The sequence below is a fragment of the Neopsephotus bourkii genome, unplaced genomic scaffold (assembly GCF_033783945.1).
Source record: "Neopsephotus bourkii isolate Nb327-2 ecotype Australia unplaced genomic scaffold, CSIRO-AGI_Nbou_v1 NB_838, whole genome shotgun sequence".
Classification (NCBI taxonomy): Eukaryota; Metazoa; Chordata; class Aves; order Psittaciformes; family Psittacidae; genus Neopsephotus; species Neopsephotus bourkii.
Genome location: NW_026901334.1, coordinates 1,559,500 through 1,574,300, shown reverse-complemented (window position 1 = coordinate 1,574,300; position 14,801 = coordinate 1,559,500). Strand labels below are relative to the sequence as shown.

General features: G+C 47.5%; 1 protein-coding gene across 1 annotated transcript; it reads right to left on the bottom strand.

Moving 5' to 3' along the window:
- Nucleotides 1-12: 12 nt before the first annotated feature.
- LOC133213602 (heterogeneous nuclear ribonucleoprotein M-like) lies at nt 13-11,427 on the bottom strand. The gene is made up of 3 exons (XM_061355934.1): nt 11,213-11,427; nt 7,036-7,205; nt 13-228 (listed from the first exon to the last, which is right to left on the bottom strand). Exons 1-3 carry the CDS (start codon nt 11,410-11,412, stop codon nt 164-166), a joined length of 435 nt encoding a protein of 144 aa, XP_061211918.1. The 5' UTR covers nt 11,413-11,427; the 3' UTR covers nt 13-163.
- Between the last annotated feature and the right edge of the window lie 3,374 nt (nt 11,428-14,801).

Here is a 14,801-nt window from a genome sequence, read left to right as displayed (position 1 = left end):
AACCACCCTAACGCTGGTTACGAGGCCCCATCCCACCTCCACCCACCCCAAAAGCAGCTTTAAGCAGCCCTATGGTGTAGCCACTAACCATACACACTCTCTGCCTTCCTGACGCCACCATACAGTTACATTTGGCATGTAGAAAATCCACAGAAGAAAGCTCTCAAACACTTACCCTTGACTTTCCTTCAGCGTCCATTAAGAGCTCCACGTATGTTACCTCACCAACTACAAATCAGATTCCAGACGACACATATACCAAGGGAGAAAAGCCAAGAAAACAATGGGAATTTAGAACAATCAACAACCGTGTATGGAGCCTCTGCCTTATAAGCAAGCCCAGAAACACTCCATGTTCTCTAGACCACAAAACTGGACAATTACAGGTATGCAGTGAAGTCTTAAACCAGTTAAATATGTTCTTGATTTTCCTCCATTTCAAAAGCCAGCTATTGCCACAGTACCTCTTGCCTTGATCTCTAGTACTCAATCCTTACTCGAGGCAATCCAATCCATAGGAAAGTCTGCAAGAACAAGTCTCCTTCACTTCTCTAGTATGAAACCCTGTCTCCATAGTCCAGGACTTGAAGTTATTTGCTTTTCTCTGGACTTAAAGACCAACTTCAAAGGGAGTCACACTGAATCAACACACAGCTGACTGCCTACTATTTATCTCAGTAGGTTGTCAGCCTTTACTTAAGCCACAACCAAGTCTATTTCCCAGCTTCAACAAGCAGCATGAAACAGCTGGACGTACTTGCTCTCAATACAAAACCATCTACAGCAAAACACACCAAAACACAACATCTGCACCTTTCCTCCCAAGATCAGGATTGTCTTTTTATGACCACAGAACCACGTCCTGTACCTCCAGAACACAACTCCAAAGCAGCTGCTGCCTGTGAAGTGACTGGCATACAGAAGGATCAAAGAAGTAAAGAGATTTTTACTTCTTCTTTGTGGTTTTAGAAAGTCCTAGCTTTTCAGTTTAAGACAGGAAGACTCCAAGTTGCATTAGCTGAAAGGTGGGAAGCAGTCTGTGGAAAATCACTACCCAGCATGAATACTGACAGCAAACTTTGAGTGAGGAACTTGAATGTCACATTCAAGAGTCTAGCTCTTAGCAAGGGACAGAGGGAGGAAGAGTTGACCTGACCTCCCACAGGACCAGTCATCTGTAGGACACCAGTGTCATGATGTAAAATGAACATCTGAAAAGTCTCTGTCAAAGCTGGAAGAAAAGGAATGCTTTGTGAAATCACCACTTTAGCTCCTTGCTTTTTATTTCAATACGTAAATAATTAGCACTAGCAGCATTCCAGCCAGAGAATAGTTCACAAAAATCACAGACTGGTTTGAGTGAATGGACCTTAAAGCCCATCCAGTTCCAACCCCTGCCACGGAAAGGGACACCTTCCACTGGAGCAGCTTGCTCCAAGCCCTGTGTCCAACCTGGCCTTGAGCACTGCCAGGGATGGGGCAGCCACAGCTTCTCTGGGCACCCTGTGCCAGCGCCTCAGCACCCTCACAGGGAAGAGCTTCTGCCTAAGAGCTCAGCTCAGTCTCCCCTCGGGCAGGTTCAAGCCATTCCCCTTGGCCTGTCCCTACAGGCCCTTGTCCCAAGCCCCCCTCCAGGTTTCCTGTAGCCCCTTAGAAACTGGGAGCTGCTCTAAGGTGTCCCCAAAGTCTTCTCTTCTCCAGGCTGACCCAGCCCAGCTCTCTCAGCCTAGCTCCAGCGCAGAGCTGCTCCAGCCCTCAGAGCATTACCTAGAGTTAACTAGAGAGAATAAACAAGCTCTGATCTATTCATGTGTTTGTGAGGATAGCATTTGAGATTGGTAGAGAGTAACAACTCCCTTTGAAAGGGACAGGGTAGATGAGTGTCCCATTACTATCCATAGCTCCACTACCAAAACTACTCCCTGAAATACAGCCTAACAAAATTAATTCCATCCTATGATCTCATCAGTGTGGGATCTGATCAGTACGAGATCCCATAATGTACACAGAATTGTTTCCACAGTCTCTGTAGTGAAAGGGGCTGCCCTGTAACCAGCCCCCCTGGCCTAGTCCTTGGTTGTACATGGCAGCCAGGCACCAAGCCCAAGCCTTCAGCATTACCAAGACATTCTGAAGCCATCCATTCCAACAGCAGCAGCCAGAATCAAACCCAACTGTGTTCATAGAATGCAAATGTCATTCATCAATGTCTGTAGTAAGAAATTCCCTGATCACCTGCCATACCAAACCACTCCATCCCACAGAGGCCAGAAGCCCCTAGACGGAGGGCTCTCCTCTCCCAGTCACTAATAGAGTTCAGCTACAATTCCTCCTTCAGATCCATACAAACACCTCCAAAGGAGTTTGCCAAGCCTGAACATAACATATTAAATACAGATTTCTGCCCTCTGAGCCACAAGGTTTCAGGATTCTGTCACAGCAGCACTTGTCCATCACTTGGAAGATCTTTTATGTGCCACTTTTGCTCTGTGCTTCACGTTCAAGCCTTATAGACATCTATAGTAAAAACTAAGTGTACATCCTGAAGTAGCTGTTCTCCTTCCAAGGAGATGTGAACTTCATGAAGAGCCAAATTAAGGAAGCAAAGTGGAACACACAAGTCATGTGCCAGCTCAGTATCCGAGACACGAAGTCCAGAGTACAGAACTACTGCAAGAAAAATGCCTTCCCACCACCACCACCTGAAAAAACATATAAAACAATTCAACATGACCCTTGTTCCAAGAGACTATTGCTTGCACCTGGCAAAGGAAACTTCTTTAAGAGCCTGTACTGGGTCACATCTGATTTGGCTTTTTCTAGATCCCCAAACCATTGGATATGAGGTTACAGCAGCAAGGTCAGTCTACAACAGTGCACAGAAAATAAAGCCATGGAAAAGTACCCAGAGCAGACAGCCCAGGACTAAATCCCTTCAGAGGGCAGATGTAGTGCCCAGTGATCCAGGCAGGTTTTCCTTTTTCCAGAGAGCAGTTGGCTTTTATCAGGAAACAGATCCTGGATCCCCAAGTGAAGGAATTTCATCCAAGCACATGAGACTTACTTAAGGAACTCAGGTTTCTTACCGGAGATGAAACTTGCATGAAACACTAGCTGCAAGTCAATGCAAGTATCATTAAGGAACACATTCCCTATTGTGTCCTTAAAACTTAAATAGAGCAGACTGATGAGTTTCTTTATTAACCTCACACTTGAGAAAGTTCAGAAACTCAGTTTCCTGAACAAGGGACTGAAGTAGAAATCACTGTAAGAACTCAAAGCAGCACAAACCAAAGGAATCTCCAGTGTTACTTACTACAGCAATTATTCCCCCCCCCAAACTTTACATCCATTTCCCAAAGTTTGCACAGAAAGTGAAGCTGTTCAAGCCAGGCTGGTCTGTCAGAACTCAAATACTCTCCAGTGACTGCTGAAGTTCAGGTAAGTTTGTCTGTATGGTGATTTGAGGCATGGCTCAGATGGCTTTCCCTGGCCCTAAAGACAGGCAAGTACCTAAGACACAAGCTCAGACACAGATGTCAACCTCAAAGAGTCTTAAGTTGGGCAAGACGAGTTGAACAGTCACAAACCAAGCAGCAGTGAAAGGTGTGAAAGGTGTAGAGGCAAGTCTCAGCAAAAGGAGAAACACAGAACATGAAGAAAGGATAAATGCTTTCTATCAATTATGTCTTTGGCCTAGAGGGTCAAAAGTGAATACTAAGTACAGAAAGAAGACTCTCAAGACATTATCAAAGCTATACGGATGTTTCATCCTCTTATGAAGTAAAGAATTACAAGTAGTGTGACTGATTCAAGAGGATCCTGTGATCAGGAACCCATTACTTTCAACATGAGGCAGTTCAGAGGTGGTCACAGCTCCTCCTTCATCTACAGTTTAAAGCTCATGACAGGCAACCCCTAAAAACTTATGCGGTGGTTTGGGTTGGGGAGAAAGAAGAGAAACACACTTTATACACTTAACAAGTTGTAGTTAACTGGGGAGAAGGAAAACCTTCTTCCTGAAGTAGAGACAGAGAAGAGTCCACAAGCTGTTCTTTTACAGCAGGGGAAGGGAAAACTCACGCAAGAACCCAGGAAAAGCCATGGATAATTTTGGCTCTTTCAGAGCTGACGTACAAAAGAGAGAGTGAAAAGGCTCATTGCAGCCACTGGTGAAGAACAGTGTCTCCTTGAAAAGGTAGCTAAGGCCAAAGACATTAAAGCAACTGGTCAGCACACATACTGAAAGTAAGGGGAACAAGTCAGATGGAAGCAGCACTTCCACATAGCTTAACTGTCCCTTTCTCTTTACCCACCTAAAGCTTCATCCTGCAAGCACACTGCACTAGAATCCTGGGCACCCAAACCCAGGGATTTTCCAGAGCAACTGTTTGCAGGTACTGCCAGAACAGAAGTGCTCTCCAGTGGTAACATCTGGGAGCTGTACCAACCTCTGCATTGAATATGATAGCAAAAGGTACTTTTTAGGGCACAAAGGTTCCAAAAATTCCTGGGGGTGAAGCAGGAATGAAGGCAGCACATGAAGCTCAGCAGCTGCTGCTCTTCAAAGGAAGTTTAAGCTGGAAAAGCTTTGTGGCTTCTATTCCTCCCCAGGTTTTGATCCGAGGAGGTAAGTGCCTGCTCCATATTCCAGCTCTGCCCTACAGAAGGGTAGATACAGCCATGCCAACACCAAGAGTCTCTGGGGCGTCCTGCATCCTCTGAATTCAAATACATAATTCTCTATTTCCTAAAGGAACCAAGAAATCTGAATTCCGATACAAGTTCTTTTGTATCACATGGTACCACTTCACTCAGCCAGCTGCCATGAAGCATTACCACTTCTCTCCTTAAGACAGAGCTGTCTACTGGGGGGACAGACTAAAGACACATTCCCACTCAATCATGTTAAGACTCAGCTTCCAGGCTGCCCCATTCTTCTCCTGAAACCATTCACCAATTGCCAGCTCTGTGCTGATCATGTCACTTTAGTAGAACCTTGTGCTCATTAGCCAATATGAGGGAGTTTCAAACAAGAACATCTTTTAATATCATTAATAACTCTTGTACTGCATACCTGTAATTGAGTTTCACCAACACATACACTGAAATGCCTGAACCAGGGCATTACTCTTACGAGATGGCACCTTTAGAAGACTGTACGCATCTGAAGCAACCAGGTTGCAGAAATGTGAGCAGACCTCAAAGCTCACGTCTCCTAACCCATACTTACTGCCACAAACCAGCTGGAGGGGAACTCCTCCACGTTCAGCAACCTGCTATGCCAGTGCTGCTAACAGCTGAAGCCTTCACGACTGCCAAGCGCTGGAGCAGTCCTGAAACACCTAGATTTCCCCTTTGCGTACTGTTCCACATGCTCCCCAAACTTGGAATGGTTGGCCTGCAATTCTTACACTTACAAAGCAAGAATTCTAACGTTTAGATTTTACCACAGCCACATTCCTGGTTCTTGGAACTACTATGCCTTGTATCAAGAAGTCCCAATTGAGCAAGTTCAAGCACAGCCCAAGAGCACCAATTTGTGAGAAGTCAATGACTGATTAGAATGAAATCACAACTACACAGCAGATCTAAACTGGTGGATTTTAACAAGCAGTCCCAAAAACCACGAACAATGCTTCTCAGGCTTTAGCATAACAAGCCCTGAAGACAGAATGAAGAGGTTTCAATGTTCCCCTAGGAGTATCTGCTGGAATGAGCAGCTGAACAGCAAGGCAGGAAACAATCTCACACCGGACTTTTCCATCCACGTGAACTGGAGAGAAACCACAAGACACTTGGAACGGAATTCAACAGAGTACTTAAAATTAGACATCTACACATACAGATACTCCTGTTAACCAATGATCTTGGGCAGCAAAGTGAAAGCGTAGTTTGAGGCAAGGGACCATTCACAATTAGGGCCTTGTAAAGCAGTCTTTAAGAATGTAATTCTTCATATCAAAGAAAACCATTGCTCAGTCTCAAGCATGGACATTCCATGGCCTCTAATTATGGAATCTTCCCAGGGCTCACATCCTGACTGTCCTTACGAGACTCAAGTTCCATTTCACCTCCAAAGACAAAGATTTTCAAACCCTTTGGAAATTTGTTTTCCCCTTCATTAGGCCACACCTTGTAAACACATTAACTCTCATTCCTTCCCTAGTGCAAGCACAAGTGAACACTGATCACTCTTTAGGACAGATGCTATGTATTTTAGCAGTGACCCACAAGAGGAATTGTTGCCTTAGTTACTCTTGTTTTGAATAATTTTCATGATGGAGAAGCTATGTACTTTCTTGCCGCTCCACTGCATTTCCAAGGTGATTTAAAAATTAAAGAAGTTAGGCAGCTTAAAGAAGTAGCAATACATTTAGGCTTGCCACAACCTGAGTAGCAGCTCAATGTCTTCATCATCTCCAAAAGATAATGATGATAAAGTCAAACTAAGGCAACTCCCATTCCCATGGGACAATTAAATCCAAGTGGGGAAGGGGGAAACACCATGAACACCATTTCCAAAGCCCTGTCTTGCAGCACATGACAAAGCACAAACCTCCTTTTTCTTTTGTGTAAGTCACCCTTGAATAGATTTTACTGCAACCAAATGGCAGGATGGATCTTTATCTAAGCACAAATCACTACGAAGCTGGGGACACAGCTATATATACACACACCAGGGCAGCAGTAAGGAACTACCTTTATTACCCATAAGACAGTAAAATGCTTCAGGAATTTTGCTGCACATCAAGGCTAAAACCTGATAAATATCTCATTTCCCCCCCTAACAAAAATACTGTTAGATCTCCGATAAAGCACTACCAGCTCTATGCCAACATGACTAGAAAGAAGCACCCATCTGGAAGGCTGCCAGGGAGCAGATGATGTGCAACACCCAGAAAGGCTTTGAGAAGACTTTTTATGAAGCTCATGGCACTAAGTCCACCCAGCACGTCAAGTGGTAAGTTCACAAACAAAGTCAGCCACAAGTAAGATGACAGACATCACTTGGCCACCTGAGTTGTACATTACCTTTCTCTTTGACCAGGTCTTTCAGAGACTGCCACTTCACATCAAAGGGAATATTTGTAATAAAAGCTCGGTATCTCTTAGCAGGATTAGCATATGGCTCAAAGCGATTTCCTCCTCTTTTGACACTTTTCTCTTTCCTTTTTTCATTTTGGCTTGGTCGTTCACCTTCACTGCAAGCAAAGAAAGATAATCACATACATTAACTACTCTGGCATTGGACCAGGGTCATACCACCTCTGGGAACAGAACTTGTTACATTCTTAACGCTATAGCAAAACTTGTAAAGTTCCATCCATTCATCCTGGCACAACTGGACACCTCTCAACCAAAGCTGGTGCGCACAGCACCAGAGCTACACAGTGGATTGCAACAAAGATCTCCTAATAGCAGACAACTTATGTCTTGAAGACCCACTGGTTCCTCCCACATTTATCCAAAATAACTCAAGGTTGCTATTTCATAAGCTGTGTCTCTTTAAAGCCGACCAAGCCTCAGTCCATCTCCTTGTGACACTCCAGACCAGACAGTCCACCCTATGTATATTCTGCCCAGCTACTCCACTGCTGAAACACCATCTAGGTCAAGTAATTAAACACCGTTCAGTCAGGTAAAAACTGACTCATCAGAACTATAGTCTTACACTGGAAGAACTGTAACAAAATAATCCTGGATCTAACTGAACACTCTGGTCAATGACTCTTACCTAAATCCACCTTTTTCTCCTCTAATTAATAGAGGTTCTGGATGACAGATTCAAAGCCTCTATGCATTCCACCCAACAGAGTGAATAGTGCTTTTAGCTACTTCAGAATCCAGCTCCAACAGGTCAAAATTGAAAAAGCATTAGAAATTAAACTATTTCTCAACCAACCCAGTGACCCTCAGGGCTCAGCAGAACACAAATGCTGAATAACAGTATTTAAAACCCAGGAGAATGAAACACTTCAGCCTCAGCCAGACACTATTTCCTTCACTAATCCAATTCATCTCCTTGTTCACTTTATGCTGGTTGAGAAGATACAAAAACACACCTTTAGAAAGAATTCAGGAGAACACAGGAGTCAAAAGAGCTGGTCAAGTTTCTATACTTGTCTGTACATACACTGAGTTTTTGCTCAACTTAAGACCTACAAAGTGCAAACCATGTCAGAAACACTGTCTCTGATGTGAACACACTCCTGCACCAGCACTGCCCTTAGAAGCATTTCAATCACTGCACATATACAACAGCCTGTGGGGGAATAAAGCAAACAGGTACACAGCCAGCTACGAAGCTCTATATTTGAACAGGTTCCCTGTTTTATCACTTTTCAGCCACAAGGATATGTTACAAGCAAACACACAACAATATTGCATTTTATGGATACAGCCAGAACCACAAACAGAATTTGGCTCCAAATATGGCCATCATTTATCACTTTATGCCAAGAACAGGCTCTGCATGCAAGTAGTAAGCTCGAAAAAGATACCTACTCAAATAAAAAGTGCTTTTTAGTTACATACAGTACTTCACCGAAAAATGACATTTGTTAGACCTTCCCTCACTGAACTTCTTAAGAGTCTTGAATAATGAAGTAATTAAAACACTAAAAATAGATTAAAAATAGGACAATCCTTCCAAGACCTTAACTTCTGTTTGGCTGAACAAACAGCACAACACTGAGTGCTTGTATGCAAAGCTACACCCCAGGTTTTATGGTTATTCCTCCAACTGGAACTAGTTACAATTCCCCTGGGCTGAAGTGCTAGATAACACGCTCTGAAGTAATGTGGTACAATGCAGGCCTTTTCTGCAGTCCTGCATTTAAGGTTCCCAAGTCAGCTTCAGTACACCTCAAGCTTTGACACACCTGGGAAGAACCCAGAAAAACCACAATACCTGCTGTTGAAGACAAGCATTAACCTAAAATACCATTCCTTATTTAGCATAACAAACCACAGCAAGGTCAAAAGGAAACTACTGCAGCTGCAAAGTTGTTTTCTTCTGCAGGATTTCAGACACCTCCTCCAGCAGTTTCACACACAGAGACAAGGACAGGCACAAGTCCACAGAGATTGCTTAGATATGGTTAACAAGGGGCAAAACCAACTGTTTAGGGCTTCTTTCAAGGGAGTTGTAGACAGCAGGAAGAAATGAGACCCACATCACCTTCAAAATACACCATGGGAGTAACCCCAAGTATCCGTATCCCTAAGAAAGGCAAGGGAAATGAAATACAGACAGCAGCTTTGCCCATCCCAAGAGGGAAGCACTCTGAGTAACAGGGCTCCATTTACACCAAGGCTTACACAAGATCTATGGAAAATAATGTATTTAAGTGTCTCTTTTCAGAAGGTATTTTATTTACTGTGGGGTTTTCCCCTTGGGTTACAGAACTAAAATGCTTCACCCAAATCCTCCCCTTTGTGATGTGTGTAGAAGGAGGAACTGAAAGGGGAGTTCTTATCTCCTCCAAAGACACAAACTGTTAGCACATTCCTCTCCAAATTTTCTTACACATGCCACCTCCACCCAACAAATGTCCCAGAAATCACTAGGAATCGAAATCCATATAGGCACATCCTCCTCCCTGCTCCAGGACACTGGAAATACATTCACACAAACGTTGGCGTTACCACTGGAGACGTGTCAGCTTTGCCACATGGAGCTCAATGTGACACATAGAACTGTACCTGGATAAAGGAAAAACTCTCTGGAGAGACCCCAAACATAACAGGGCCTAGGGGTGAGATCAGAACAAAGCAGCAGACATCTTTACTTGTACGAGGAGACTATTCCTGAAGCGTAAGACAATTCTGGAGAAGAGAACATGATGGGAAGATCCTTCTCCAGCCATGGATAACGCATTATATGTCACCAGAGCACGAGCCATTGTGGCACTGAGATCAGGACATGCCTGTTCCTGCCTGGCAGGAAGAGTTGCGTGTGCTGGTATTGTTTCAGTTGCCATAAGCACAATTTAAGTTTTTTGTGTTGGAAAAAGAGAGATATGAACATTTTACTGCAAAAAGCAGCACCTGGGAAGCTGGTTACCTTCCTGCTCTTGTGAAACAGCACCCACAACCTCCAGCAGCAAAAAGCAGATGAGAGCAGTTTCCCAACTCAAGAAACCACCATCTCCTCTCCAGTTACTTGGTTACCTACAGACTCGCAAGCTGGTCTCACTCAGATCAGTCAGCTCTGGGCCAGGCTATAGGCACACAACATGCCTGGGTGTAGCAGCCTGCAGCAACCAGCAGCCCAAAGGCACACAGGTATGTAACACACCTCAGGAACAAACCTGGCCTCGAGTCTCAAACGTTACTCACAGAACATCAGGTTCAAAATCCTGATTCTTATCTCCACAGCATTCAAGGCCTGGGGCCAAAAATTAACTGGAAAAAATATGCTCTTCATTCAACAGATTTAGTATTAGCTAACAAATAGCTTTGCTAACTATGAGATTTTCCAGAATTAGGTTACATGAACACAGGATGGCAACAAGCACTTCCAGCTTTCTCATCGCCGTATTTACAAACCACAGCTGTAACCCATGCAGGTTCCTTTGTAAGTTTCTGTACCATTTACCGACATCAGACACACAGCCTTTACTTAGTGCTTGGCATCCCCTTCATGCTCTCACACGTGAGGCATTTATGTTTCAATTCCCAACCGCTCCACTCATAGCCATGGAACAGAGCACGCTTTGCTCCAAACCCTGCAGCAGTATGAGGCCAGGTCGAGAAAGTAATGAACTAAGGATAATCCTGCGCCTCCAGGAGAGGGTTTAAGCTGTCCGCTGAGGCCCAGCACAAACATCTCCCAAGCGCGACAGGCAGAGACCTCCAGGACCTCTCTGGCGGCCATACACCGGGGCCTGGAGCTGCATAAAGCGCCGAGCCTTTGCACCGGCTCCTTCCCCGCTCCCCCTTCAGGCTTCGGGAGCCCCGGAAGCGCCTTCCCACCGGGTAGGCCTCGCCCGGGCTCCCAGGGTGCGCCTGGAAGCGAACAGGAACCCCAGCCCCAGCAGCGGCTCTGGTCCCAGTGCACGCCCCGCCGAGAGAAGCCCTCGAGAGGCGGCGGCGGAGGCCCCGGTTTCCCCACCCGGGCCCGGCCAGGCCGGGCCGGCGGTGCGGGCAGGCCACATGCGGCGCCGCAGGCCCAGGAGGCAGCGCGGTCTCACAGCGGCCCCCCTACCTCTTAGGGGGCGGCCCCACAGCACCCCCGGCCCCGTTAGGTGGTTGCGGAGCCGCCGCTGTCGCCGCGGCAGCCGCGGGTGCCTCTACTTTGCCGCCGGCGTTCTCCGTGGCCGCCCCGACCGCCGCTGTAGCCGCCATTTTCCCAGCGCTGCGCCTTTGTGTGAGGAGAGCCCGCCCCGCGGGCCGCGCGCGAGGCATGCCGGGACGGAGCCGCGCAGGCGCACTGCGGGCTCCCCGCTTCCCGCGCACGGCTGAGGGGGAGAGGGGGAGGCACCGAGGGTCTGAGCCGGCTCCACAGGGCCGTGCGGTGTGATGAGGGCACCTTAAGGCTCCTCCAGGGCAGGGACACCTCGATCGATGAAGTTACCAGAGCATCACGCCTGAGCTCTGTCACTTGGACTCAGTTACTACAATATTCCTTGATCAAATACATCTTAACAAGTAGAAACTTTCAACCTACAACCGGTGCTTCTCAGAGATCCATCCCAATCGAGCAGATCAGTGCTCTAATTAGGAAGCACTTTTGACCTGAAATAAAAAGAAATCAGTTATTAACCAACCTGATAGGTCCCTAAACCAGGCGGGCTCATGCCATACACTGTACCCCTGGGGACTGCAGGAACTGGGTATCTTCTGGATATCAGCCATATGCCATTGATGAGACATTTCTGCAACAGAAACGTAAGGTCTGGTGTGCAGTGCAAGAGGACAGAAACCCAAAAGAGCCCAAAAAGAAAAGAAAGAACACCGCAAACAGACAGCATTGACTGTGCTCCTGGGAAAACATCCCAAGTGCTGCCAAGAAACACTGGAGGCTGATTGTAAAATCACAGCATCCCAGCCTGGGGTGGGTTAGGAGGGACCTTAAAGCTCCTCCAGCTCCAACCCCTGCCACAGGCAGGGACCCCTTCCACTGGAGCAGCTTGCTCCAAGCCCCTGTGTCCAACCTGGCCTTGAGCACTGCCAGGGATGGGAGGATGGAGCCAGTAGGGGGCTGGTCTCTGCTCCCAGGGAACAAGAGGAAACAGCCTCAAGCCTATTGGGATGAGATTGTACTGTATCAGGCCACTCGCATCTTGGGCTGCATCTCTGTGACCTCTGGACTGGCTCCAGCAGCTCCAAGTCCTTGTGCTGCTGCCCCAGAGCTGGGTGAGGACTGCAGGGGGGTCTCCCCAGAGCGCAGCAGGACCTGTTCCTGCCATGCCAGGCCCATTGTCCTGACGAGCACACAGGGCCTTGTTGGACACCATCACCCAGCTCAAGGCACAAAGTCGAGCAGCGAGGAATACCCATCCCGCAGAGAAACAAGTCTGGCTCTAAGGGCTTTCGTCCACTGGAGGGCAGATCATGCACAGGCATGTGCAGGTGAGGGGGCCTGTCCTGTTCACATGCAAGGAGCCCCCAGGCTGCTTCCTGCTGACATTTCTGAAAGTCACTCAAAGAGTCAGAAATGAGGAATGCCAAATTAGTTCTCTGCACCTCTAGAATCAACCCAGGTTTACTAATGAGAACCATCATACGGGGCAGCCGAAGGTCCAGCCATCCACAAGCACTGGAGGAGCCTTCCCATGCCTGGGGTGTGCAAGTTCTGCATGGAGTTTAAATGCAAAAGTTAAGAGCGTGGAAGATGGGAGCAGCATTGAGCTACCCGAGAGCCACACACAAGCACTGCATGGACATGCAGGGACAGAACTGGAAAAGCCAGAGTTCAGCTGCGCTTGGCTGAGGACCAGAGGAAGAAGGGTAAGTTCAGCGTGTGAACACCTTGCCCTTCTCCCATCTGCTGCGTGTTTATAAAGAGCCATTCTCTGCCACAAGGCAGATGGGGTTTATCTTAGTGTCCCTTCTCTTGTCCAAGTACAGAATCGGCACAATCCATGGTCCACCTCACACAGGCACAGGGTGCACAGCTGAGTTAATGACACCTTAGCCTCCATCATCTTTTGAACCCAAAACACCTCCTGCTCGCTGCAGAGGTAAGGACCTTTAAGGCATGCAGCCAAATCAGGTCCAGACTCATTTCCACCTGCACATTCCACTGCACCCCTCTTTCAGCCAGCCCCCTGCATGCTGTCATGGCCAAAAAGCCACACACACTTTCTGAGATCCACCACTTCCATAGAAAGGTAGAGCTCCCTTCCTGCTAGGGGAGCCAGCATTCCCAGAGGATCATTTTGGAGCCAATACCCAACAATAACATCAGATTGAAGATGCTCTCACAGGATGCAGTCCTGTACCTGGCACAATGGTGGAGGCCCTTGACCCAGTAATTCCAAGCATGAACTTAACCACCTCCCCAGAAGTGCAGAGAGCATCTAGGAAGCCATAGCCACCTTCTTGTCTTAACCCCTCCTTGGGCAAGGCCTTGCAAGATGCAGGTGTTTGCACTTGCCAAGATCCATCCATGTCCTTCTGACAGATGGTTTCTAGCAAGCAGCATGGCCAGCAGACCCAGGCAGGCTGATATAACCAGGCCCCAGGAAGGGAAGCAGGAGACAGACTCAGCTCCATGGTGAAATCTGGCTACTTTACATTCAGAAGTTACTGACTTATGTTAATAACAAAACTGTACATAGCAACCAGTGTGAAAGCACTTGAGCACCATTCCCATAGGTTGCCAGAGGCCTCCCCTTCGAACTGACACCTTATGGCTCTCAATGTATTGGTTTCTTCTGGAAGTGCCTTTCCCAAGGCATCCTGGCTGTCCCACTGGAGGCTTCTGGGCTTCAACCACCTGAAAGCCCCACTCACCTCTGCAAGGCTCAGGGCTGTTGGATTCTGCACCGAGGGATGCTCGGTGCTTCGACAGCTCCATTTCCCAGGCTCACACAGGGAGTGTCCCCAAGTGGTGAAGCCTCACACTCTGCCAGGAAATAATGACTCACTACAGCAATCAGCAAAAATCCCTGCCCAGGGCTCATCATATGCAGTATTTCTGCAACTGAGGCCCTCACAGTCAGGGATGGAAATACCCCCATGCACCAAGATAGAACAGAGCTCTGAAAAGAGGATGTGGGGACAGCAGAAATGATAACATCTCTCTCTGTCAGTTAAGAAGAGGCTGTAGGTGTCACACACACACATTTGAGACTATGAGCAAGGCCCTCTCACAGGCACGTGGTGCTGTGCTGGCACTGCGTGGGCACTTGGTAGTAGCTGCCATCAGTGCTCCAATGTGTTCTTTTGAGGGGGCAGGAGAGAGGGAGGGAAGGGGTTCATCCAACCACTGTTGGTGGGATGCTGGAGGTGGAGGAGTCCATGGTGTGTAACAGAGCTGTCCAGGAAGTGATCAGACCCAAACAAAGGTGCCCACTCCATGCTTAAGCTTCTTGGGAGGGAAGTTCAGAGCAGGACCAGGGGAGGTCATGCAAATGCTGCGAGGGCTGGAGCAGCTCTGCTCTGGAGCCAGGCTGAGAGAGCTGGGCTGGGGCAGCCTGGAGAAGAGAAGGCTCCTGAAGGGGAGACCTTAGAGCAGCTCCAGTGCCTAAAGGGGCTGCAGGAAACCTGGAGAGGGGCTTGGGACAAGGGCCTGTAGGGACAGGCCAAGGGGAATGGCTTGAACCTGCCCGAGGGGAGACTGAGCTGAG

Coding starts and splice junctions, on each gene's coding strand:
- LOC133213602 (XM_061355934.1), bottom strand. CDS start 11,412: ATGCCTCGCGCGCGGCCCGCGGGGCGGGCTCTCCTCACACAAAGGCGC. Junction 7,206..11,212: donor GTGGGGCCGCCCCCTAAGAG/GTAGGGGGGCCG, acceptor CTTTGCTTGCAG/TGAAGGTGAACGACCAAGCC. Junction 229..7,035: donor AGACCTGGTCAAAGAGAAAG/GTAATGTACAAC, acceptor TCTGATTTGTAG/TTGGTGAGGTAACATACGTG.